Source organism: Myotis myotis, unplaced genomic scaffold, assembly GCF_014108235.1.
Source record: "Myotis myotis isolate mMyoMyo1 unplaced genomic scaffold, mMyoMyo1.p scaffold_m19_p_2, whole genome shotgun sequence".
NCBI classification, from domain to species: Eukaryota; Metazoa; Chordata; class Mammalia; order Chiroptera; family Vespertilionidae; genus Myotis; species Myotis myotis.
The window spans coordinates 78737978-78765389 of NW_023416324.1; the positions used below are offsets into that span (position 1 = coordinate 78737978).

The window sequence follows — 27412 nt, forward strand, 5'->3', positions numbered from 1 at the left end:
GGACAGACTGTAATTGCCATCCTGCTTGACAGATTGCCATGGTGTAGAAAGTACAGGGCACTGTTGGCACATGCAAGGGAGTGACTGTCCCAGACTTGGAGAAACGTACAATAAGTTATAACTGTACTTATCGATGAAGCCTCTGAAAGTAGGGAGAAAGCTAATCTGGTATAGCAGGATTGAGTATTCAGGCCTTACTAGACTTTTACTCTATTTTTCCTTCAAGTTTTTGTTTGTTTGTTTTAAATATCATAAAGCATTTTTTGTTCAGGTTCTCATAGGAAACTGATTTGCCCTATTAAAGACCTGATGAATCTTGTCTCAAGAACTCCTGAAAAGAGAGACTTTTTGGTAATATCGTCAAAGGAACCTTTTCTTCAATAAGAAAACTGTTCTTCTTTTCTAACTCCCTTCACTCTTTCTCAGTTTTCCATTAGTGGCTGAAGTCTATCTTCAGTACTTCAAAACTCTTTAAAAAATTGCCAGTCAGGGAAGTAGTTCTCCAAATTTACTTCATAGACAGGGTCTCTTTCTTCTTTATACTCTCCTGACCAGCTCTGTGTGTAATGAGATTTCTTTTTCTTAGCAGCTTTACAATTCTAATATCTGGTAGTTGGTTATTTACTCTAAGTGGAAAGTCTTTAACACTGAAAAACAATAGTTTCAGAGGTATGACCTTTATGTCTACATTTGGTTTGATTTTCAGAGTAGATATTCATAAAAATTGGTGTAATGTAATTTGATAGATAATGAGATAATCATGGAAATAGGATGGTCTTTTACGTAAAACTTTGTTGTATAAATCTTATACTCAGGGTTATGTTTACTGTGGCCTTAATTGGGATAATAGTCATTGAGCTTTTAGAGAATTTTAGTACAGTGGTTCTCAAACTTTAATTGGCATAAGATTTGCCGCCGGAGCTTTAGAAAACAAGTTTTCATTTCTAGCATGCTCGGGTAACACCAAAGCTGCTGGCCTGAATACTTCTATTTGAGGACCACTGTGTTAGTCTTTTTATAGTGACTAGATATATAAGCTACAGAACAAAAGGTCCCACATAAATTCTCTAATACACACACATGATTAAAGGGGAATTTTGAAGAATAGTTATTTATTTATTTATTTATTTATTTTTTAAATATATTTTATTGATTTTTTACAGAGAAGAAGGGAGAGAGATAGAGAGTTAGAAACACCGATGAGAGAGAAACATTGATCAGCTGCCTCCTGCACATCTCCTACTGGGGATATGCCCGCAACCCAGGCACATGCCCTTGCCCGGAATCGAACCCGGGACCCTTCAGTCCGCAGGCCGACGCTCTATCCACTGAGCCAAACCGATTTCGGCTGAAGAATAGTTATTTAAAGTTTATTAGATTTTGCATTAATTAAAAAAAGTTACTGAAAGCTTGGTCAACATGTACCAAGGACACTTCTATATTTGAGTCTTTGCACTTTTTTCCCTCAGTTTATATATTTCTCCACTAGAAATTTGCATGTCTCATTCCTCACTTTTTTTCGGTCTTTCCTTAAATAAAATACCTATGCCATTTTGCTTCCCTGCCTTATTTTTGTCCATAGCACCAAATCATCATATTATGTTACATCTATTTACTAGTTGTTCATTTGTCTCCCTAACTTAGAGTATAAGTTCTCAGAAGTCAGGAATTTGTTCCTTGCTGTCGCCTCAGTGTTTTGTGGCTGACATAGTATGCAACCAGTAAGTATTGATTGAATGAATTGAATGAAGAAAAGCAGTGTCTGCCTTTACAGCTGTGAATTAGATAAGATTCTAAGCCAACGGTTCTCAACCTGTGGGTTGCGACCTCTTTGGGGGTCGAATGACCCTTTCACAGGAGTCGCCTAAGACCATTGGAAAACACATATATAATTACATATTGTTTTTGTGATTAATCACTATGCTTTAATTATGTTCAATTTGTAACAATGAAAATACATCCTGCATATCAGATATTTACATTACGATTCATGACAGTAGCAAAATTACAGTTATGAAGTAGCAACGAAAATAATTTTATGGTTTGGGGTCACCACAACATAAGGAACTGTATTAAAGGGTCGCGGGTTGGAAGTGCCCGGCTAGCTCAGTCGGTAGAGCATGAGACTCTTAAAGGGTCGCGGCATTAGGAAGGTTGAGAACCACTGTTCTAAACTATTCACCAAAATTTACTCTTTTCTTGCCTATTTGTGTATTTTTGCAGAGATAAAAGTTGGATGTAACTTTTGGGTATAATAGTACTTTTCCAAGTGTGGCATATGTGTTCATTGCTGATAAAGAAGATGCATCTGACAACATGGATGACTTTTTAGTTTTCATGTTAATTAGACCAAAAAAATTTTATCAAGTAGGATAGGAACCCACCAAGAAACAGTTCACTCCGGATAGTGCAAGTGGAGGATCTTTAAGAGAGTCTACTTAGAGGTATGCTGGTGATTTAAAGGAATAAATACAGGATAGCAGGAGTCACAGAGATTAACAGTAGCAGAAGCTGCTACCATCTCTAGTACTGGAAGGATAAAGGGAAGAAATGGTGTAATGAGTGGAGAAGGAGCCACCTTGCTGGAACTGTAGTTTTGGAGAGGGAGCATTTAAGCAGAGAGGGAGCACAGGAAGAAAGACTTCTCTTTTCTCCCCTCCTCTAATATCTGGTGTCCTCTACTATCTCTTGTAGGCCAGTTCTTCCAGAAGCCAGTTTTGTGGGACATCCTATCAAAATGGAGTGAGGGAAGGGCAAGTGAAGACCAGCATAGCATCAAGTTTGTGAATTGATTTTATTGTGTAGGAAAAGCTAAATTTATTAAGAGAAATGAATAGATAGAAAATCCTATATAATAAAAGTCTAATATGCCAAGTGTCTGACCATTCATTCGACTGGTCGCTATGATGTGCACGAACCACCAGGGGGCAGGTGCTCCCATCTGGTAGGTTAGCTTGCAGCTGGGGTTTGGCCGATTGGGACTGGGTGAGACTGGTTGGACACACCCTGGAGCCCTCCCGTGGTTCCTCCCTGGCCCTGATCGTGCACCGGTGGGGGTCCCTCGGCCTGGCCTGTGCCCCCTCGCAATCTGGGACCCCTCGGGAGATGTTGGAGAGCTTGTTTCAGCCTGATACCCGCAGGCCAGGCCAAGGCCCCCCCCCCCCCCCCCCCCCGCCACCAGTGCACGAATCTGTGTACTGGGCCTCTAGTCATTAGTGCAGGTAAAAAATCATGGCTAATCTGGGAAACACTGGGGAAATAGTACTATAAGCTGCATTGTATTCTGCAGTCCACTATACAGTTTGTTTTTCTCATTCATTTTAGTGCTAGAGGCCCGGTGCACAAAAATTTGTGCACTGGCAGGGGAGGGGGGTGGTGGGGGTGTCCCTCAGCCCCACTTGTGCCCTCTCACAGTCTGGGACCCCTCGGGAGATAACCACCTGCTGGCTTAGGCCCGCTCCCCGGGTGGCAGATGGCAGGCCTGATCCTTCGGTGCCTGCCCCGCCTCCCTGGGTTGCGCACATAGCAGGGCCAATCCGGGGGTTGGGGCACCGGGTCGGGTCGCACATGGGACGCCCGGGCGGGCCGGTGGATCATTGGTGCCCCACCCGACCACCCCGGGTTGGGCTGCACACAGGATGCCCGGATGGAGGCTGGGCAGGCTGGCCGATCGCTGCTGCACCGCCCGGCCGCCCCGGGTCGGGTCTCACACGGATGCCTGCTGCCCTGGGTCGCAGATAGCAAGCCCAGATGGTGGCGGGGCAGGCAGAATGGCGCTGTCCCGCCCTGCCTGCAGTATGCAAATTAGCCGCCATCTTTGTCCCACTGATTAGCCAATGGGAGGTGTAGCGAAGGTATGGTCAATTACCATGTTTGTCTACTATTAGATAGGATATTTTATTATGATATACAGGGTGGGGTAAAAGTAGGCTTACAGTTCATATGGAAAAGAATGCAATACTTAATAAATAATAATGGAAGAATAAACTTTTGCATACTCAAAACTATAAACCTACATTTCCCCCATCCTGTGTTTTATTTATTTTATTATGTTAAAAATATTTTTATTAATTTCAGAGAGGAAGGGAGAGGGAGAGAGAGAAACATCAATAATGGGAGAGAATCATTGATTGGCTGCTTCCTGCATGCCCAACACTGGGAATGGAGCCCCACAACCAGGGCATGTGCCCTGACCTGGAATCTGAACCGTGACTCTTGGTTCATAGGTTGACACTCAACCCCTGAGCCACACCAGGCAGGCCCCACCCTGTATTTTAATTGTCTGACTAGTGCTCCACATTATGTTTTCCAGATAACAATCTTTTTTTTTTTTTTTTAATATATTTTATTGATTTTTTACAGAGAGGAAGGGAGAGAGATAGAGAGTTAGAAACATCGATGAGAGAGAAACATCGATCAGCTGCCTCCTGCACATCTCCTACTGGGGATATGCCCGCAACCCAGGTACATGCCCTTAACCGGAATCGAACCTGGGACCTTTCAGTCCGCAGCCCGACGCTCTATCCACTGAGCCAAGCCGGTTTCTGCAAGATAACAATCTTAAGACTTAAGTATACATAATTTTATTAACCTCCAATAGAGGGCCTTTCCCCTAAAATGTAATTGTGTTAAATGTATCTAATTTCCTGCTTTCTTTAACTAGAAAGGTGATTCTCAAATTTTAGCATACATCAAAGACATTTGGGAGTGTTTGCTAAAACAGGTGAGCCCTATCTCCTGACTTTTGTAGGGCTGGGATAGAGCCTGAGATGGTGTTGATTTACTGGTAAAGGGACCGCTAGTACTAGAGTATACTGAGCTTAATTTAAATTTTCTTGATTACTTAAGGTCACTTATCATACAAATATATACTGAAGTACAGTCATTTTTTTTCTTATAATGGTTCCAGGTCAGTTTTATTGTCTATTTCTTTTTACTGTCAAGTTCTTTGTGGTCTTACTCACTGTAATTTTCTTGTTCTAAGTTGCTGTGGGCTGAGATACATAAATTGGTTAGATTTTAGTTTAGAAAAGAGAAGGTCTCCAAGCAAAGTTCTTTAGCTTTAGTTAATGAGCTTTATTATATCAATTTTGACTGTTTAGTTTTGATTACTGATTATTTTCCACAACATCTAATGCTGCCACAGATGTGATCTTTGGTTAAGTATGATATTAATTTAAGGTCTGTACTTGCCTCAGGTGAGTAGGGATCACAGGAATCTCTAATACTTTTAGTAGCTAAACACCTTAGAGGATGTCCACTAAAGGCTTATTTTACTAAATTCTTGCTATAGTGCTTTAGCTAATTTATCATTTCATATCAAATATGTGTCTTACAATTTTCAGGTCTTATTTGTATTGTTGTAGCTTGATAGCACTTTCAAGTCTTTTGAAATATGAGGGGGTAATTAAATATTAAGTATAAGTAATATGTAAAAACAATAATATATGTATGTTTTTTATAAATACTACATTTGGATGTAGGTTTATAATCTGTTTCCAAAGTAATTAATACTATGTAACATTAGCATAGAAAAAGGGAACAGTGCAGTTGTGTTTGTAGTAGTGAGTATTCTAGGGCTACTGGCTTCTTGTGTTACTAGAGAACTTACATTGTAGATCTGTTTAAAATTTTTGTTTGTAGAATACATTGAAAAATAATTACATATTTCCCAGTTCCCTACCCTTTTTTAATCAATAAGGAAAATACGAGCCAAATTCCTGTATCAGATGTCTTCCATCTTTTCTGTTGACAGGATTTTTCAAGGCCTCTTTGTCTTGGGTTTGCTTTCATGGTTGATTTATGTATTCTGCCTTGACTTCATTGTTTTTTGTACCTGCCAACTCATTTTTCCCCTTGCTTGACTTTTTCTCTGAAATTCTACTAATGCTACTTCATGTAGGTCATTGTTGCCTAAAATTGGTTTTCTCACCCCAGTTTGTTTCTGATAGTTTTTTCCCATCATTAGTGATCAAATTATCAGTATATGTTTGTTATACTTTGTAAATTGCAAAGTACTTTCACATAATTTCATTGGATTTTTATTATAATTCATATCAGGTAATAGCAGGAGGGGGTGTTACTGTTATTTTACCTAGAGTTAATAAAAGTACAGGAAGGTAGCCGAAACCGGTTTGGCTCAGTGGATAGAGCGTCGGCTTGTGGACTGAAAGGTCCCAGGTTAGATTCCGGTCAAGGGCATGCATGTACCTGGGTTGCAGGCACATCCCCAGTAGATGTGCAGGAGGCAGCTGATCGATGTTTCTCTCTCATCGATGTTTCTAACTCTCTATCTCTCTCCCTTCCTCTCTGTAAGAAATCAATAAAATATATTTTTTAAAAAAAAAGTACAGGAAGGTAGTACTGAAACTTTATAGGTCCTGCCAATCTCCACCTATGCTTTTACTCAATCCTAGATATAGCATAGTAGTTGTGCTTGTATCTGGGGCAAGTTATTTAACTTCAATGTCCCTTCATCCATAAAGTGGAACTATTAATACCAACTTAAAAAAGTATTGTGAGGATTACATTGAATAATATGTATAAACTAGAGGCCCGGTGCACAAAAATTTGTGTACTCGGGGGAGAGGGGGGGGTCCCTCAGCCCGGCCTGTGCCCTCTCGCAGTCTGGGACCCCTCGAGAGATAACGACCTGCTGGCTTAGGCCTGCTCCTGGGTGGCAGAGGGCAGGCCCAATCCCTAGGTGCAGCCCCTGGTCGGGCTCAGAGCAGTGCTGATTGGGGAGTTGGGGCGCCGCCCCCTGTCATGCACAGAGCAGGGCGAATCGGGAGGTTGCGGCGCCACCCCCTGTCACGCACAGAGCAGGGCCAATCGGGGTTGGGGCGCTGCCCCCTGTCATGCACAGAGCAGGGCCCATCAGAGGTTGGGGCTCTGTACCCTGTCACACACACAGCAGGGCGGATCAGGGGGTTGGGGCGCCTCACCCTGTCACACTCAGGGCAGGGCCAACGGGGAGGTTATGGCTCTACCCCGTCACACACAGAGCAGGGCCCGTGGGGGGCGGTTGGGGCGCTGCCCTCTATCACCCACAGAGCAGGGCCGATCAGGGGGTTGGGGCACCGCCACTGTCACACTCAGGGCAGGGCCGATCAGGGGGTTGGGAAGCTCCCCCCTGTCAGGCACAGAGCAGGGCCGATCAGGGGGGTTGGGGTGCTTTCCCCTGTCACTAACAGAGCAGGGCAAATAGGGAGGTTGTGGCTCCACCCCCTGTCACACACAGAGCCGCAGGGCGATCAGGGGGTTTGGGCGCTGCCCCCTGTCACGCTGCTCCAGGGGCCAGGAGGCCTTGCGGCTCCGCTAATCCCGGTGCTGGGAGGCATATTACCTTTTACTATATAGGATAGAGGCCTGGTGCACGGGTGGGAGCCGGCTGGCTTGCCCTGAAGGGTGTCCTGGATCAGGGTGGGGGTCCTGCTTGGGTGCCTGGCCAGCCTGGATGAGGCGATGATGGCTGTTTGCATCTGGTCACACACCCTTCAGGGTGGGAGTCCCCACTGGGGTGCCTGGCCAGTCTGGGTGAGGGGCTGAGGGCCGTTTTCAGGCTGGCGGGTTACTGAAGCTCCCAACCGCTCCTTTTTTCCTTTTTTTTTTTTTTATTCTTGGATTTTTGGCTGTCACTGGAGCTGAGAGCCCACTTTAGCTGTGAGACCTCGCTGCTGAAAGCAGGTTTCTGGCTTTGTTTACTTTCTGTATTTGAAACTTTGTTGCGACTCCAGCTCTGAGATCCCGGCTGACTGAAAACAGGTTTCTGGAGTTTTGTTTAGCTTCTATATTTGTAACAATGTTTCTTAGCAGCTCAGAGCCCAGCAGCGGCAGGTGGGAGACGTTGGAGTCCTCCATCACTGAAGCAAGCAAACCTCCCTGTTCGTGTCAGTAGCCTGGCTGCTGGCCACCATCTTGGCTGGCAGTTAATTTGCATATCGCCCTCTTTAGCCGATGGGAAGGGTAGTGGATGTATGGCTAATTACCATGTTTCTCTTTTATTAGATAGGATTGCTTAGAATAGTCCCTAGCACATAGCAAAGCTACACTGAATATTAATACTGATAAACATTTTTTCTCCCTTTAAAAGTTACCATAATAAAATTAATTCTTCAGATTTTCAGGCAATATTTGGTATGAAATTTTACCATCAAAAAGTATCTTATATTGTTTCTTGAGTTTGTTATGATAGCTTAGTTGCTTATTGTCTGTCTTTAAAAAAAGTCTAGTTTTTATTTGTCTACATTTTTGTTCTTTTTTTAAAGAATGTGCAATAAAGTAATTGCTTGAGGAAGCTGTTGACGGTATTTTTTATATTGCTTCCTTTAATATGCTGAGATCAAAATGGATGCCTTTTCTCAGATTTTAATATTTTAGTGCATATCTTATTACTAAGTGTAAAACTTTTTGCTTATTCGGTGGCCTATTGGAGTTTCTTGAAGACTCTAGTATGGCCATTTGGGATAATTATTGACTCATGGTTATACGCATATGGGAGAAAGAAAAAGTAGGAATTTGTCTATAGAATTTGTAAAATACCATTATTTCAGCATTAGCCCAAGTAACTGAATTTTAGGAAACTTCGTTGGAAGGAAATACTTGTGTTTTTCTTGGTATGGCTCTTTGTAAATTGGTACTTAAAAAGATAAATTACTAAAACTGTCTCACATGTTTTTCCCCCAACAGGGTATTCTTAGCAGGGTTACAGAATCTGTTAAGAATATTGTGCCAGGATGGCTACAGAGATACTTCAACAAGAATGAAGATGTATGCAGCTGCTCAGCAGACACCAGAGAGGTACCACAGTGGCCAGAAAATAGAGATGATGATCATCTGATATATGCTGATGAGGAGAGTGCTAATATTCATGATGGGAGAATCACTCCTGAGCCAACAGTCAGTAATACAGAAGGTAAATAGAACATGAATCTTTTTTATGAATGATAGGCATTCATGTCTGTGAAAGCCGCAACCAGCACGGCTAGGTATCAGGATCTAGAAAAGGGCCGCACACAAATGAATACACTAGACAAGAAATATGAATTTGGAAATCACGGGACGCCAGGCAGAGACCCTCTCTCTAGTGGAAAGGCTTCATTGGGGCCCAGACCCTGTTATTCAGTTTTAGAATACACATCTTGCCCTTAGGCAGGCAGAAAATTCCAGTAGCATCAGACTATCTTAAAGGTCAGTAAATATTAGTAAAGATTTACTTTGAGATTGTTAGGTCAGGAAATTGCTTGAGCCACCATTGTCTTGACAGAACAATTGGTGCATAGCTTTTCGCCCTTGCCAAAGCTCAAGGTCCATCAGCCTTCTGGGTTCCCTGTTTGCACTTTCATGATAGTGTAGATAATGGAGAGCTTCTAGTACGTGTCCTAAATATAAATATTTTTATATTATCTGGCTGTGGTAAATTTGGGTAATACATAATCAATGTAGGAGGAGGGTGATTTATCAGGTTCAAATTAGGTATCTTTTTTTGTCCGCTTTGTTTATTAAACTAAGACTGACATATCAGCTAAGAGTGCAAGTTCTGATTTAGATTTTGGTTTTGAATTTTCATGCCATCAGTTGTTAGCCATGTGGCTTTGGGCAAGGTAATTTCTCCTCTGTAACCTCATAAATTCTTTTAAAAATAAACGCGAAGCCCTTAGAATAGGTCCTGGAACTAAGGGAGAACTGTATAAATGTTAACTATTATAATCAAACTAATAATGCCTCCCGCAGCACATGAATTTAGGTATGGTATAATTGCAGTTGGCTTCTGTCTTCTCTGCAGCAAGCTCAACAGGGTCATCTCATTAATCTTACAATTAAGTGACTACATTTTAAAGGCTTGAACTTTTTAGGATCCACTTATAGCATTAAGGTGGGGTTTACGAATATTAAAATTACCCATGAAAAGAATATGGCATCTTTGGAAATAATACTCTGTCATTTCACTTTAGATATTTTTTACAGCTTTATTGAGGTATAATTTATGTATCATAGAACTAACCCATTTAAAGTGTACAGTCCAGTGGTTTTTGTACGTTCACAGAGTTGTTCAGCCATCACTCTACTCAGTTTGAGAACATTGGGTGTCTAGATTATTTTCTGCTAGGTGAGTGGAATGAGTTGATGAGAAATCATACAGTCTTTGTCCTTTTGTGACTGGCTTATTTCACTTAGCTTAATGTCTTTGAGGTTCATTCATGTTGTAGTGTATACCAGAATTTATTTCCTTTTAAGGTCTAATTAATATTCCATTGCATATATGTACCACATTTATTCATCTGTCACTGACACTTTGATTGTTTCTACCTTTTGGCTATTCTGAATAATGTTGTTAGGAACATGGTTCAACAGATCTCTTTGAGACCCTGTTTTCAGTTCTTTTGGTTGTATACCCGGAAGTGGAATTGCTTAGGTCATATGGTAATTCTATTTTAAATTTTGAGAACAGAGTCTGCACCATTTCATATTTCCTACCAATAGTGCACAAGGGTTTCTCCACATCCTTTCCCAAATGTATTTTCTGCCTTGCTGATGGTAGCTGCCCTGATGGATATAAGGTGGTATCTCTTCTTGGGTTTGATTTGTATTTCTCTAATGATGAGTGATGTTGAGCATCTTTTCATATGCTTGTTGGTCATTTGTATATCACCTTTGGAGAAATGTCTTGTTCAAATCTTTGCCCAATTTTTAATCAGATTATTTGACTTTTTTGTTTTGTGGTTTTTTATATAATCTGGATATTGGCACCTTATCAGATATATGACTTGCAAATACTTTCTACCATTCTGTGAGTTGCCTTTTCACTCTATGGATTGTCTTTTAGTGCACAAAAGTGTTTGAGTTTGATATAGTTCCATATATCTGGTTTTCTTTGGTTGCCTCTCATGTCTAAAAAATCATTGTCACCACCAACATCATGAAGTTTTTCCATTCTGTTTTCTTCTAGGAATTTTATAAAAGTTTTTTGGTGTTATATTTAGGTCTTTAATCCATTTTGAGTTAATTTTTGTTTATTGTTTAAGATAAGTGTCCAATTTCATTCTTTTGCATGTGGATATTCAGTTTTCCCGACACCATTTGTTGAAGAGACTGTGAAAGGCGCGCCGCCCGCCTCTCTGGGCGGTGCGGGAGGAGGAGTCTGGCCGCTGGGCTCTGAAATCCCTCCGCGCCCGCTGTAGGGCCTGGCCTCCCCGGAGCGGGTCCGAGTGTCCGGACCGGCTGCGTGGTGGCCGGCGGCGAGGGGGGGGGGCCGGGCAGCGACTGACCACGGGGGAGGTCATGGGAGCGGAAGGCCTCACCGCCTGGCTCTTTCCTCCCTTTCCCCGTGGTCGGCTCCCCGCTTGCCCGCGCTGGGGCTGGGGGGACTGGAGCCTGCGTGGGTCGACCGCCGGGCCCCATGGGGGGGGCAGATTGGCTCCCCGGCCCACGGGGGGAGCCCGGCGCGGGCTGCCACCCGCCCGCTGCCCCCCGGACCGGGCCCAGTGCAGCGGCGGCGGCAGCGGAGTGGGGCCCGTGCCCTAGCTCCGGGAGGCCGCCATGCTGCAGTGCACCGGCCCCATGGGCCGGGCCTGCTCCGAGCGGATGCCGCTCCTCCAGAGCTGGGCCACTCCAGCGGCCGCACCCCGTTTGCTGGGCCTGTGCCGCCCAGACGCGCTGGAGTCCCAGTCTGCCCGCAGGCCGGCTGCGGGGGCTGTGCGGGAGGGCCATCCTGCCTTGTGGCGAGTTCGAGCGGCAGCGGCAGGAGCCGGGCAAGGACTGCGCCCTCCATCTTGCCTTGGGTCCTCCATCTTGGGACAGAGCCACGTGCGCCCTCCATCTTGCCTTGGGTCCTCCATTTTGGGACGGTGCCATGTGCTTCCTCACGGGAAGAAGCCGCTGCTAGCCACACCCAGGATTTCTCTGGACTAACCAATAATAATCAAGGGAAGTGCACGCCATCACTATGACCACATCCTGTACCGACTCGCGCCTGGCCAATCGGCGGGGCCCACAGTCCCCTCTCCTGCCCTCACTCCACCCCCCTTTAAAACCCCCTGTCCCATCAGGCCTCTCTCTCTCTCTCTCTCTCTCTCTCTCTCTCTCTCTCTCTCTCTCTCTCTCTCGGCCACTGGAGCTTACCGTTGCCTCGGTGAGTGTGGCAGGGGAGCCAAACCTAGGTTTGAAATAAATGACTCTTTGCTTTTGCATCGGACTGACTGGCTCCCTGGAGGTCTTGGGAACTTTGAAATCTGGGCACAACAACTGTTCTTCCTCCATTGAGTGGTGGTCTTGGTACCCCAGTCAAAGATCATTTGACCATATATGCAAGGGTTTATTTTTGGGCTCTGTATTCCATTTAATCTATAAAAGTGCTAATTTATATTAACAATTTCCTAATGATGAATGATTGCTTGTGTCCCTTGATTAACTCTCCCCAGTGAATGTGATCCTAGGCAAATAATTTTAACAGGTCTGTTGAGAACTTTGGACATATTGAAATAACTATTTTAAAGCCTTTGTCTGTTAAGTATAACCCTGGCTATCTTGGGTTCAATTTCTTTTGACTATTTTTTCTTCCCACTGTGGATAACAGTTTTCTTCTTTTGTGTGTATATCAAGTGATTTTTTACTAAATATTGTCATTTTGAATAATATATGTGGAAATTCCAGATTCTATTATCTTCCTCTGAACAGTATTTTTTATCCTCAATTGAGGACATGTTTTTATTGATTTGAGAGAGAGAAAAACATTGATGTGAAAGAGAAACATCTATCGGCTGCCTGTTGCACACACCCCAACCAGGGACCAAACCTGCAACCTAGGTATGTGCCCTGATGGGGAATCTAACCCACGACCTTTTGGTGTATGGGATGATGCTCCTACCAACTGAGCCTCTTGGCCAGGGCAAAAATGCATTTTAATACACCTAATCTACCAAACATCATAGCTTAGCCTAGCCTACCTTTAAGATGCTCAGAACACAATATCCCCCCAAAAAGCTGGCAACACAGTATACTGTAGAGTATCAGTATCAGTTGTTTAGCCTTGTGATCTAATGCCTGACTGGGAGCCGCATCAGGAGAGGATCTTATCGCACATTGCTATCTCAAAAAAAAAAAAAAAAAGATAAAAATTCAAAGTAGTTTCTACTTAATACATATTGCTTTCTCACCATCATAAGATCAAAAAATCTTAAGTTGAATGATTTTTAGTTAAGTCAGAGATCATCTGCACTAAATTCCAAAAGACTTCCCCCAATGACATACCTATATTTTTGTACCAGTGCTATAATGTTTTAAATATGATAGCTTTAGAACACATTTAATGGCTCTAAAAGTTTTTTCAGCCTACCGCACATTCATTCCCCTTTTCTTTTTTAGAATTTCTATATTCATCTTCAAGTGTATTTTCAAAAACTTTAGAATCCTTTGTCAAGTTTCCAAAAGACTCTTCCAGTTAGGTTGGAATAACAGGTTTCCCAGACTAGCAAATAACTATAAAGTTGGATAAAATACAAGAAACAACAACTTTCAGACAATAGAAAGTAGTGCGTGTGCGCACACACAACTTCACAAAGTCAACCTTATCTCTACCTAGCTCTCAGGAAACATTTTCAAACTTGGCAGAGCACTGAAGTCCAAGCAAAAACACATCAGGCAGAAATGAGAATTAAGGGCATTGAACAGTAGAAAACGGTGCAGGCCTCCATAAGTCCACATGGGAGTATCCAGAGAGGATGAGCCCACCTAAGGCTTACCAAATAACAGCTGCTAGAGAGTTGAGAAAACATTCAAGATGAGCAGTGCTTGGGGAAAAAGCAGTGCTGAGAACACTGAAGTTCCAGGGCTGCCAGAATTTAGAAATCCTACACCACCTCCTTAAATCCCTAGCTGAGATACCAGAATACTATGTCAACTGTAATTGAGAAATAGAAAGTGATTTTAAAAAACACCCCAAAATGAATGGTTTCAGCCAGCAATGAAAAATTGTTTATAATATCTCAGATTATATTACTCTGATCTTACTGATTAAAAATAAATTTGATATTATTAATCTTAGTAATAAGAGAGTGAATCAATAAGCAATTAATAGAAGAAATATAAATTACCAATGAGTATAGGGAAGGATGCTCAATATCCCTCTTATTTAAATAAATAATGATGCCATTTAACATGTTATAGTGACAGAAATCAAAAACAGTTAATATCCAGTGACAGTACAGGGGAAATGTACATTGTTAGTTGCTATGTGTGGGAGAGTAATTTGACGGGAAATTTTTGGATCACAATGTTATAAGCAAAAATGAGTATGTACTCTGATCCACTATGACAGAGCACTTTCCCATGTAATCGTGTATCCTATTGATTCCCAGGATACCTCCAACCACACAGGCTGTTTTATGGGCCCAACCTTAGACTTACAGAATCAGATATTTTTGTGAGTGGCTTAAGAATATTTGTTTCATAATTTCTTCTCATGTCCCTCTTACATACTTAAAGAATCATAGCTTTATCCAAAAGAATACTCTTAAAAGTATGCAGATATAAGTGCATGCATGTTTGATGGAGTATTGGGGAAATAATCATAAATAATGAAAATAAATCAGTATGATACAATACAGTGTGGTCTTTAAAGTGAATGTTCTGTATGTAGAGACAAAATTATATTGGTAAATGAAAAAAGTCACGGAACAGGATGCATAAGCATAATTATGTGATTAGGGAAAACATATATTTGTGTACGCACAGAGTAGTGCCCCTTTCCTTGTCCACTGTTTTACTTTCCGGGGTTTTAGTTAACTGTTGTCATTTGTGGTATGAAAATATTGGAAAATTCCAGAAATAAACAGTTTGCAAGTTTTACATTGCATGCTGTTCTGAGTAGCGTGATGAAATTTTGTGTCATCCTGCTGAGACACGAATCATCCCTTTATCCAACGTCTACATGCTCCCTGCGCGTTAGTTACCAGTTATCAGATTGAATGCAGTGCTCTTCAAGTAACCCTTATTCAACTGCCCACAAGTGCTCAAGAGAAACTGGAAATTACTTCCTGTAAGTGAAAGGAGAAAGTTCTCAACTTAATAGGGAAAGAAAGAAAATCCTATGCTGAGGTTGCTAAAATCTACGGTTAAGAATGAATCTTCTATCTTTGAAATTGTGAAGAAGGTAAAAAAAAATTGTGCTATTTTTGCTGTTACAACTTTTGCGGCTTCAAAAGTTACAGCTTCAGTGCATTAGTGCTTAGTTAAGATGGAAAAGGCATTAAATTTGTGGGTGGAAGATACGAACAGAAAACATGTTCTGAGCCTATACAAAGACTTGAGCAAAGTGTCCCCTGAAATGAATGACCACATTCACATAACTTTTTTATTACAGCATATTGTTATGATTATTCTATTTTATTAGTTGCTAATCTCTTACGGTGCCTAATTTATAGAATAAACCTTATTAATGGTATGTATGCAAAAAAAAAAACATAGTATATATAGGGTTTGGTACTGTTTGCAGTTTCAGGTATCCACAGTGGGGTCTTTGAACATAACCTCCATGGAGAAAGGGGGACTATTGTAAATTATCTGGGAGAATGTACACATGTAATAGTGGTTTCTAGAGGAATAGACTTACCCCCCCCCCCTTTTTCTTTTAAATCATCAAACCGAGGATATGTTTATTGATGAGAGAGAGATAGAGAGGGAGAGAGAGAGAAACCGATATGAGAGAGAAAAATTGATTGATTGCTTCTTGGACTTTCCTGACTGGGGATTGAACCCACAACCTGGGTATGTTCCCTGACCAAGAATCAAACCTGAAACCTTTTAGTGCATGGAACAACGTTCCATTCAACTGAGCCACATTGGCCAGGGGTATCCTTTTTGTTTTGTGAATTTCTTATATAGCTTCGATTTTCTTACGAATGGTTTTTATACTGATACTAGAGGCTTGGTGCACAAAAATTTGTGCACTCGAGGGGGGGAGGCCCTCAGCCTGGCCTGCGCCCTCTCCCAGTCTGGGACCCCTCAGGGGATGTCCACCTGCTGGCTTAGGCCCGATCCCCGGGGGAGCAGGCCTAAGCTGGCAGTCAGACATCCCTCTGGCAGCCCGGCAGCCCTCGGGGGATGTTCACTTGCCAGCGGGGAGCAGGCCTAAGCTGCAGTCAGACATCCTTAGCGCTGCTGAGGAGGCGAGAGAGGCTCCCGCCACCACCGCTGTGCTGGCAGCCATCAGCCTGGCTTGTGGCTGAGCAGAGCTCCCCCTGTGGGAGTGCACTGACCACCCGGGGGCAGCTCCTGCATTTAGTCATTCCCAGTCGTTCTGCTGTTAGGGTCAGTTTGCATATTACCCTTTAATTATATAGGATTAATTCAAGGAAAATCACTTTTGGAAGTTGGTATGTGAAGAGTGAAATATATTTTGACACCATTTTAGGTAAATTAATTTCTGTTATTTGAAACTTTTTTTGGCTAAAGAATGTTTCAGTTGGGTTTATCATGGGAGGCCTCAGTGATTTGAATTGTAGTTATATTTAGTATATAGTATGCTTTCTCAAAGTAAAAACAGCATTTTGTTGTGTTTGTTTTGCTTTTTTTAAGTTATATATTCAATATTAATACTTTTCTTTTAAGAACCCTCAACAACTAGTACTGCTTCAAATTATCCAGATGTATTAACAAGGCCTTCTCTTCATCGGAGCCATCTGAATTTCTCCATGTTGGAATCTCCTACATTACACTGTCAGCCCTCCACATCCTCGGCTTTCCCAATTGGTAGTTCTGGATTTTCCCTTGTAAAGGAAATTAAAGATTCTACCTCTCAGCATGATGATGATAACATCTCAACTACCAGTGGGTTTTCTTCAAGAGCTTCTGATAAAGGTATTCTTGGCATTTGGTAGTAAAATTAAATTTCATAGTATAATTTTTTCTTAGTCTTAATTTTCATTTTCTATTTATAAAAATTACAATTAATGCTGTTATTATGCATTACATATTTTTGTTTCAGATATAACTGTTTCAAAGAATACTTCAGTGCTCCCTTTGTGGTCCCCAGAGGCTGAACGGTCTCATTCACTCTCACAGCACACTGCCACCAGCTCAAAGAAACCAGCATTCAACTTGTCTGCCTTTGGAACACTTTCCCCTGTGAGTACTAATTGGAAGTGATTTAATCACATTAATTTAGAGTGTTTATTGCTTATAACTTATCATTGTATTTCTGTGCAGTCACTTGGGAGTTCTTCATTCCTTAAAACAAGTCAGCTTGGAGATTCTCCTTTTTATCCTGGAAAAACAACATATGGTGGGGCAGCAGCTGCTGTAAGACAGCCTAAACTACAAAACACACCATATCAGGTTGGTTTGAAAAAAAGAAGGATTGATATTATTTAAAAAATTGATAAGTAACTTTGCACTCAATGAATTTTGGTTCAATCATTCTTTGGTAAAATGACAGATGTGTATATTACAAAATTCTTTTAATTTAGGGACTATATGAACATTATTTTAGACCTAAGCATACTCTTTGTACATTACATTTGTGTGTGTGTGTGTGTGTGTGTGTAGGAAGTGTGATGATTCCTTTTTTTAAAAAAAAAAAAAAATGAGGTGTAAATTACAATAGTAAAATTTACCTTTATTAAGAGTATTTGAATTTTAACAAAACACATACAGTTGTGTAACCACTTCTGTAATCAAAATTTGAACAAACATTTTCATCACCTCAAAATATTACATTGTGCATCTTTATTATCAAAAATATTACATTGTGCATCTTTAATGAACCACTCTTCCTATTTCTACCCTTTGGCAACCACTGATCTGTTTTATTTCCCTATAGTTTTGGTTTTTCCAGAATGTTATATAAACTTAATTATATATGTAATTATATGTAATCTTTTGAATCTGGCTTATTCTATTATGATGCACGAATTCAATCTGTATTTTTGCATATATCAATAGTTAGTTCCTTTTTATTGCTGAGTTATAATACAGTTTGTTTATCCATTTGGCAGGGTAAGAACACTTGGATTATTTATAATTTTTGTTATTGTGAATAAAGCTGATGTGAGCATTAATTTTCATTTCTCTTGGGTAAATACCTAGAAGTTTTACTGCTGGGTCATATTAAAAAAAACACATTAAACTTTATAATAATCTGTCACTGTTTTCCAAAGTGGCTGGTACCACTTTGCATTCCCACCGGTAATGTAAGAGGCTTCTGGCCAGCACTTGTTTTGGTCAGCAGCTTATTTTCTGTTTTTTATTTTAGTCATTCTAATAGGCATACAGTGGAACTCCAACTGCTGTGGTTTTTATTTGTATTTCTCTAATGACAGGGAGCTTTTCATGTGCTTATTTGCCATCAGTATATCTTCTTTAGTGAAATATCTCTTCAAATCTTTTGCCTGTTTTTAACATGCTTGTTTTCTTATTAATGCGTTTCAAGAGTGCCTTATTCAGGGTATAAGTCCTTTATTAGAAATATATTTTGCAAATATTTTTATCCTTTTCTCTGACTTGTCTTAATGTCTTTTAAGAGAATTTTTCTTTTGATGAGATTTGACATATTGGGGGGTTTTTTTTGCTTTTATGGTTCATGGTTTTGATGTAATCATTCTTGTGTAACCCAAGGTCACAGAGATTTTCTCTTATGTTTTCTTGTAGAAGCTTTATTTAGGTTTCAGATTAGGCCTGTAAATCATTTGAGTTAATTTTTGTATGTGACATGAGGTATGGATTAAGATTCATATTTTTAACATGAATGTCCAATTTCTTTAGTGTGTACCATTTGTTGAAAAGACTATACTTTCTCCATTGAATTGCCTTTGCACGTTTGTCAAAATCATTTGACCACATTGTGGCTCTATTTCTAGACTTTCTATTTCTCATTGATCTATGTATCAATCCTTTTGCCAACACTAAACTGTTTTGATTATTATAGCTTTACTAGTGGCCCAGTGCACGAAATTCATGCATGGCGAGGGGAAGGATGTGTGTGTCCCTCAGCCTGGCCTACACCCTCTCCAATCTTGGACATCCCTCTCACAATCCGGGACCGCTGGCTCCTAACCGCTCACCTGTCTGCCTGCCTGCTTGCTCCTAACCACTCTGCCTGCGAGCCTTCTTGCCCCAACGGGCCCCCTGCTGTCCTGCTTGCCCTCAACTGCCCCCCTCCCCCGCCGGCCTGCTTGCCCCCAACTGCCCCCCCTGCTGGCCTAATCACCCCCAAATGCTCCCCCCTGCCGGCCTGCTGGCCTGATGGCCCCCAACTGCCCCCCCTCTGCCAGCCTGCTCACCCCCAACTGCCCTCCCCTCCTGGCCTGATCACCCCTAACCGCCTCTGCGTCGGCCCTGCCACCAAAGCTTTTTTGGAAGGACATCCGGAAGGTTTCCTGGTCTAATTAGCATATTACTGTTTTATTAGTATAGATAGTAAGTCTTGAAATCAGATGTATGAGTTGTCCAGCTTTTTTTTTTTTTTTTTTTTTTTTAAAGCTTGTTTTGGCTTTCCTTATTCCTTTGGGTTTTTATAATTTTATAATCCCCATGTCAGTTTTTACAGTCTACAGGGATTTTGTGTGGGGTTACATTGAGTCTAAAGATCAATGTAACCCCAGATCCGGAAAATATACATCTTAACAAAATTGAGTCTTCCAGTCCATGAGCACAATATGTCTCTTTATTTACTTAGGTCTTTTTTTGTTTTGTTAATCCTCATCAAAGATATTTTTTCCATTGACTTTTAGAGAGAGTGGAAGTGAGGGAGGATTGGAGGGAGAAAGAAACATTGATGTGAGAAAGACACATCGCTCAGCTGTCTCCTGTACATGCTCCCAACCGACTAGGGCCAGGGATTGAATCCGCAACCCAGGCACGTGCCCTTGACCGGGAATCGAACCCATGACCCTTTGGTGCAAAGGGCCAATGCTCTAACCACTGAGAAACTCCGGCCATGGCTGTTTAGGTCTTTTACATTTCCTTTCATCAGTATTTTGTAGTATTCATCACACCAATCTTGTACATATTTTACTAAATTTATCTACACTAATAAAAGACAAACATGCAAATTGACTATAGCTTCGCTATGCCTTAAGCCATGCCCACCAGCCAATCAGAGAGACTATATGCAAATTAACCCAACCAAAATGGCGGTCGGCAGCCACAGAGCTGGAGCGAGCAAGAGGCTTGATTGCCCCAATGATGGAGGAAGCCAAGCTTCCCCGCCTGCTGTGGCGGCTCTGAGTTCCACTCAAAGCAACAAAGTTTCCATTATAGAAAGTAAGTAAACCCCAGATACCTGCTTTCAGCGGGCTGTGGCCACGTTGCTGGAGCGAGTAGGAGGCTTCCCTCCCGCCCGCCCTGGCCAGCTCTAAGCTCCTCTCAAGGCTACAAAGTTTCAATTATAGAAGGTAAATAAACCCCAGAATAAAAAATAAAAGAAAAAAAGGAGAGGCTGGGAGCTCCCGTCGCTGGCGGGCTTGGCCAGCCTGAAAATGGCCCTCAGCCCCTCACCCAGACTGGCCAGGCACCCCAGTGGACCCCCCACCCTAAAGGGGGTGTGGCCAGCCTGCAAACAGCCATCAGCCCCTCACCCAGGCTGGCCAGGCACCCCAGCAGGACCCCTACCCTGATCTGGGACACCCTTCAGGGCAAACCAGCCGGCCCCCACCCGTGCACCAGGCCTCTATCCTATATAATAAAAGGGTAATATGCAAACTAACCCTAATAGCAGAACGACTGGGAATGACTGGTCATTATGACACACACTGACCACCAGGGGGCAGACGCTCAATGCAGGAGCTGCCCCCTGGTGGTCAGTGCACTCCCACAGGGGGAGCTCTGCTCAGCCACAAGCCAGGTTGACGGCTGCCAGCACACCAGTGGTGGTGGGAGCCTCTCTCGCCTCCTCAGCAGCGCTAAGGATGTCCGACTGCAGCTTAGGCCTGCTCCCCTCTGGCAAGTGGACATCCCCCGAGGGCTGCCAGAGGGATGTCTGACTGCCAATATGGGCACGATCCCCCAGGGAGCGGGCCTAAGCCAGCAGGTGGACATCCTCTGAGGGGTCCCAGACTGCAAGAGGGCATAGGCCGGGCTGAGGGACCCCCCCCCCCCCCCCCGTGTGCACAATTTTTTGTGCACCGGGCCTCTAGTATAAAAATAATTCATGTTATTTGGTGTTAGTCAAGAATAACTTGCCTAAATAGTCTGTTCAATAAATTGAATTTATAGTTAAAATACCTCCCAGCAAAGAAAAACTTCAGGCCAAGATAAATTCCCTGGTGAATTCTACCAAACACAAACATTTCCATACACTTCTCAACACATTTATGAAGCCAGCATTACCCTGATAACTAAAGCTGAAGACATTATAAGAAAGCTACAGACCAGTATTTCTCATGAATTACAGACACACACACCCCTTCTCAACAAATATTTGCAAAATTAAACCCAAATATATATAAAGACTATTTCATCATGATGCAAGGTTGGTTCAACATTTGAAAATTGTTATCTACCATGTAAGTAAAGAATAAAAATTGTATGAATATTTCCAGATGCATAAAACGCTTTTGACAAAATCCAACATACATTCATGATAACACTTCAGGATACCTAGGAATAGATGGGAACCTTCTTAACCTGAAAAATGGTGTTTACAGAAAATCTTCAGCTACCATCATACTAATTGTAAAAAACAGAATATTTTCCTCCTAAGATTAGAAAGAAAACAAGGATATCTGCTGTCACTGGTACTGTTAAATGTGCTGCAATTCCTAGCTAACACAAGAAAAAAGAAATACAAGGCATACATATTGAAAATGAAATAATAAAGTTATTTGTATTCCTAGACAATGTGCTTATTATCTACATAGAAAAATCCCAGGAAACTACAGTAAGATGTTATCAGACTTAAAAGTGGGCTTAGCAAAGTTATAGTATACAAGGTCAATCTAAAAAAATCAAAATCAGTTGTATTTACATATACCCATTAGCAGAGAACATTTGGAAATTGATAACTGTTAAAAATACGTTAATTTAAGGTAAATTGCACCATTCTGTGTTTTGTCCTAGGAGTTTCTTGAGGCTCTTAAAAATTGTTTCATGTATATGTTGTTATTCTACTTATATTATAGATTTGGACATTTTAAAAATGGAGGAGTAATACTTTTAAGCATGTAGGCAATCTGTGACAGACACAATTGCACAAAAACAAGTATATTTGAAGATACTGTCTTTAGAATAGTTTCTTGTTTTTCTAATTAGAGAATGTTTTCATAAATAGCAAAGTTACGAGTCATTTCTGAGTGTGTACATGAACAGCAATATTTTGTTTTTTAAGAAAGTGCTCGCCCTCACTGGTTTGGCTCAGTGAATAGACCGTCGGCCTGTGAACTCAAGGGTCCCGGGTTTGATTCCAGTCAGGGGCATGTACCTTGGTTGTGGGCACATCCCCAGTGGGGGGTGTGCAGGAGGCGGCTGATCGATGTTTCTCTCTCATCAATGTTTCTAACTCTCTGTCCCTCTCCCTTCCTCTCTGTGGAAAATCAATGAAATATATTAAAAAAAAAAAAAAAGAAAGTGCTAACTGGATCTTGGAGTTACACAAGGAGTTTTCCCAAGCTTATACTGGATTATATTATTACTAGAAGCCCGTTGCGCGAAGATTCGCGCAATAGGTCTTCCTGCCCCTGGCTGCCGGCACTGGTTTTCCTCCGGCACCCGGGACCCAGGCCTTTGGTCCAGCCACAGCGGAGAAGCCAAGCCTCCTCAGTCTTCAGTCTTTACTCTGCACCTGTGTATGCAAATTAACCGCCATCTTTGTTGGGTTAATTTGCATAACCACTCTGATTGTCTGGTGGGCATAGCAGAATGACACCAATTTTCATGTTTCTCCTTTTTTTAAATTGTTTTATTGTTTAATGCATGTTTCTCTTTTATTAGAGTAGATTTTTATTTTTTTAATTATCACCTGAGGACATGCTTAAAGAGAGGAAAAGGGAGAGAGAGAAACATTGATATGAGCAAGAAACATTGATTGGTTGCATTCTATATGTGCCCCAAAACGGGATTGAACCTGCAACCCAGGTTTGTGCCCTGACCTGGAGTCGTACTGGCAACTTTTTGGTGCACAGGATGACACTCAACCAACTGAGACATTCTGGCTAGGCAAGGATTATGTTAATTTTTAAAAGACATTTTTACATTTAAAATAGATAGGTTAGCATGTTAGTAGAAGATAGATGATGATGCAAGCCCATGATTCATGGAGTAGTCCAAGTAAGAGTGTATTCCTGCTACTTTCTCCTCTATTTCTTATATTAAATCCTATACTTTTTCATGTTGAGTTCTGACATACCATCCTTCTCAGTACAGGCTTCCAAATATTTATTTTGACATTTGGGATGAATCTATTTGCTATTCCTTTTCTAGAGGGTTGAGTTAGAAGGTATATTAAAGGTTCTCTAATTCATTTCCATTTTATTGCTTTGTGAATCAAGGCACTGAGGGGCCAGTGGCCAGGAGAATCCAGTGACAGGACAGATTCTCATAATTTCCTAGAGGATTTTAATGCTGCCTCACATTCACCAAAGCCTCTGGGCTGAACAGCAATCCTAATGGGCACCAAGTTGTTAATAAAACTAATGTAGACTATTGTAGCTACTCTGAAAATACCATGAATGTTTGGTATCTGAGAGAGAAATGTTATTTAAAGTAGTTATGATGATTTAGTTTTTCAGATATGAGCTATTTGTAGAAACTGTGATACACACACACACACACATATATATCCCAGTTATATATATTTAAACATATTTTTATTGATTTCAGAGAGGAAACAAGAGGAGACAGATAAAAACATCAGTGATGAGAGACATTGATTGGTTGCCTCCTGCATGGATCCCAACCAGGGCCAGGGATGGAGCCTGCAACCTAGGTATGTGCCCTTGACCAGAATCGAACCTGGGACCCTTCAGTCCATAGGCCAACGCTTTATCCTCTGAGTCAGACCGGCTAAGGCTAAACTGGGCTATATTTTGATTGTAGTAATAATATCTTTTTTATATTAAGCATTGCCAAACTACTTTGATTTGTGGTAGTCACTTGGTTATTGGAAAGTTGTATTGCATAAAAGGTAGTGTTTCTATTGGAATTTGTAAACATTGCTTTTGTATTAAAGGTTACTTATGCCCAGTCGGTGTGGCTCAGATGTTGAGCGTTGTCTTAGGAACCAGGAGGTTGTGGTTCGATTCCCAGTCAGGGCACATGCCCGGGTTGTGGATGTGGACTCAATCCCCGGTGGCGGGGGGTCGGGGGGGGGGAGGGCGTGCAGGAGGCAGTCATCAATGATGTTTCTCTCTCATTGATGTTAATATCCCTCTATCCCTCTCCCTTACTCTCCAAAAAACAATAAAAACATATAAAATTTAAAAAAGGTTACTTATCTTCTTATAAGCTTATTTCCATAAGTTCAATTTTAAGAAAGTTAAATCATTTATTAAGAAATAGCTTGTGTATTTAAACTTTTTATTGTGTTAAAATTTGAGAAACAGTTCGGTTTAAAATTTGTAATAGAGTTTGTTTAATTATTTTGGAATTTACTATAATTAAATATTATTTAACACTCAGAATAACGAATATTTTAACACAGTTGTCATTAACTTAGTGTTCTTTGGTTTAAATATTAGAGATAGCCTAGCCACAGCTGGTGTTACTTAGTGGTTGAATGTCAACCCATGAACCATGAAATCTCTGGTTCGATTCCTGGTCAGGGCACATGCCTAGATTGCAGGCTCGGTCTCCCAGTGGGGAATGTGCAGGAGGCAGCCAGTGGATGTTTTTCATTGATGTTTCTGTCTATCCCTCTCCCTTCCTCTCTCTTTAAAATCAATACAAACATCTTAAAAAATATTAGGGATAAGTAGATCAAGATAATGCTAGAATGTTTTACCAGCTATCTCATTTTTCCCATTTAACATAGCTGGGAGAGCTTTAGAGTGGTGCATGCTATAGTACCTTTTTTTTTTTTTCATTGTAAAAGTAATTTCTCAGGCAGAGATAACGGATTTTCAATAAAGACATAAAGAAAAAATTTGAATATATAATTAACGACATTACTCAGAGATAACTTGTTACATTAATCCTGTTTTGCTTTAGACTCCATTCAATTCTGTAAATGTTCTCATTTTCTGAAAAAGGTTTAGAGTTTACAGTTCCAGCAAATAATATAAGTTTTACTTTATAGGTACCATTCAGAAGACAGATGAAAGCTAAACAAGTCAATGCAGAATACTATGGTGTGACTAGTTCAACAGCTCGACGAATATTGCAATCTTTAGAGAAGATGTCAAGCCCTTTAGCGGTAAATGTTTAAAATCACAATTAAAAGCAGAAGTGTAACAAAATTTCAGTTCAATGAAAAGTCTTAATTTTATTATTGTTTAAAAATTAACAGGATGCGAAAAGAATTCCATCTGTTGTTTCTTCTCCAATGAATTCTGTAAGTTGACTTTTTAACATCTTAAAAAATATATTTTTATATATTGTTGATAAAAGTTGTATTTTTCAAAGTTTGTCATCTATTCTAATAGTATTTTATTTCTTCAGCCTCTTGATAGGAGAGGGATAGATACCACCACAGATTTTCAGGCCAAAAGGGAAAAGGTAAGGCTTTTTTAGCATTTATTTGTGTAAAGTATCAGCAGCTTTTTTTTTTTTTAAGTATTTTTTATTGATTTCAGAGAGGAAGAGGAGATAGAAACGTCAATGATGAGAGAGAATCATTGATTGGCTGCCTCCTGCACACCCCACACTGGGGATCGAGCCCACAACCTGGGCATGTGCCCTTGACTGGGAATCGAACCATGATGTCCTGGTTCATAGGTTGACACTCAACCACTGAACCATGCAGGCCGGGCAGTATCAGCAGTTTTGTTTTGTGTATTTTTTAGTTATCAAATAGACGAATTTAGTTGATATTCATAGGAAACGTGTTTGAAAAATAAGATTTTAAGAAATTGCACATTTTTGCCTTTTGTGGGGGACTTAGCACAATCCTTTATGTAGTATGTGCTCAGTCATTAAATTTTGATTATTTGGCATTTCCATCTTCAGCATCTTGGCAGTCTTTCTGAGTAACTTTTACATTTTGATAAATAAAAATAGGAGTGAACAGAGCTTAAAGTGTTTAGCAATTATAAATTCAGTGAACTGAAGTGCTCACTGAACATAGTTATCTTTCCAAACTTTCCTTATTACCAGACATTATGTCAAGGCTATTGTGTGTAATAGAATTTCAGATTGGCATATCTTTCATAAGTTAGCCAAAAATACTCTTCAAGATATCAAAGGTATTAAAACAGTGGTTCTCAACCTTCTGGCCCTTTAAATACAGTTCCTCATGTTGTGACCCAACCATAAAATTGTTTTCATTGCTACTTCATAACTGTAATGAATCGTAATGTAAATGTCTGATATGCAGGATGGTCTTAGGCGACCCCTGCGACAGGGTCGTTCGACCGCCAAAGGGGTCGTGCCCCTCAGGTTGAGAACCGCTGTAAAACATTATGATATAGCTTATATATTGAGAGCCCTTTTTAGTATATTCTTCTTTGTTAAAATTAGTTTTGGAGATTACTGTGGAAAAAATAAAATGCTTGAGAGTGTTTAAAAGATGTAAATATTGTTAGTTATATTGGTGACTAGTTAACTTCAGGGGAAGCAGATTCCTAGATCCTTACTTATAGAAACATTTACTACAACACTATGTTCCCTCAGAAGTAATTGATTAAAATTGTCATAATTTTCTGAATTAATTTGGGGAATGTATTTGAGATACTGATAAAATATAATTATTTTTACTAAAATTCTAATGCAGAATAGAAAGCTAAAATTGAGTTTTTTCCTCAGACAAGAGAGGGAATCCATTATTACTTGCTGTGTGGTGGGATTAATCCATTAGCTGCTTTTCTCAGATTCCTATTTTATGTCAGATTGCATAAAAAGAAGTAAGTTTAAAAACTTATGCCATAATAGAAGTTTTAATTAATAAACATTTTTATTAATGGTTGTGTGTAATGCCAATAAAATCTTATTAATGGCTGTTAAGAATTATAATGGACAGATACAATATTGTAGTTCATCTTTCACAGTTGTAATCAGAATTGCAGGATCACACTTGTGATGAGGATTTAGGGAAGAAGTAGTAACCATACAGAAGCTTTGCCTAGGAATTCAGTGCTGTTCACAGCTGCTGTTGAGTGAAAGGACTGTATTTATAGTATTAAAATCTTTGGACAGAGTCGATGCTCTAGACCAGGGGTTCTCAACCTTCCTAATGCCGCGACCCTTTAATACAGTTCCTCATGTTGTGGTGACCCCCAATTTCATTGTTACAAATTGAACATAATTAAAGCATAGTGATTAATCACAAAAA

The 27412-nt window shown here is 40.7% G+C and overlaps 1 protein-coding gene across 10 annotated transcripts in view; it reads left to right on the forward strand.

Moving 5' to 3' along the window:
- Positions 1–27412, forward strand: part of NUP153 (nucleoporin 153) — a 77028-nt gene that overhangs the window by 12290 nt on the left and 37326 nt on the right. For 7 of the 10 annotated variants that reach the window (XM_036353010.1, XM_036353009.1, XM_036353002.1 and 4 more), the window contains exons 2-8: positions 8689–8914; positions 16606–16854; positions 16982–17121; positions 17203–17331; positions 25223–25339; positions 25433–25477; positions 25585–25641. In XM_036353010.1, the coding sequence (XP_036208903.1) occupies positions 8689–8914; positions 16606–16854; positions 16982–17121; positions 17203–17331; positions 25223–25339; positions 25433–25477; positions 25585–25641 (963 nt within the window). Of the gene's footprint in view, positions 1–1697; positions 1722–4663; positions 4724–8688; positions 8915–16605; positions 16855–16981; positions 17122–17202; positions 17332–25222; positions 25340–25432; positions 25478–25584; positions 25642–27412 lie in introns of those variants that run through there. The other 3 variants (XM_036353003.1, XM_036353006.1, XM_036353007.1) reach the window with 3 other exon arrangements.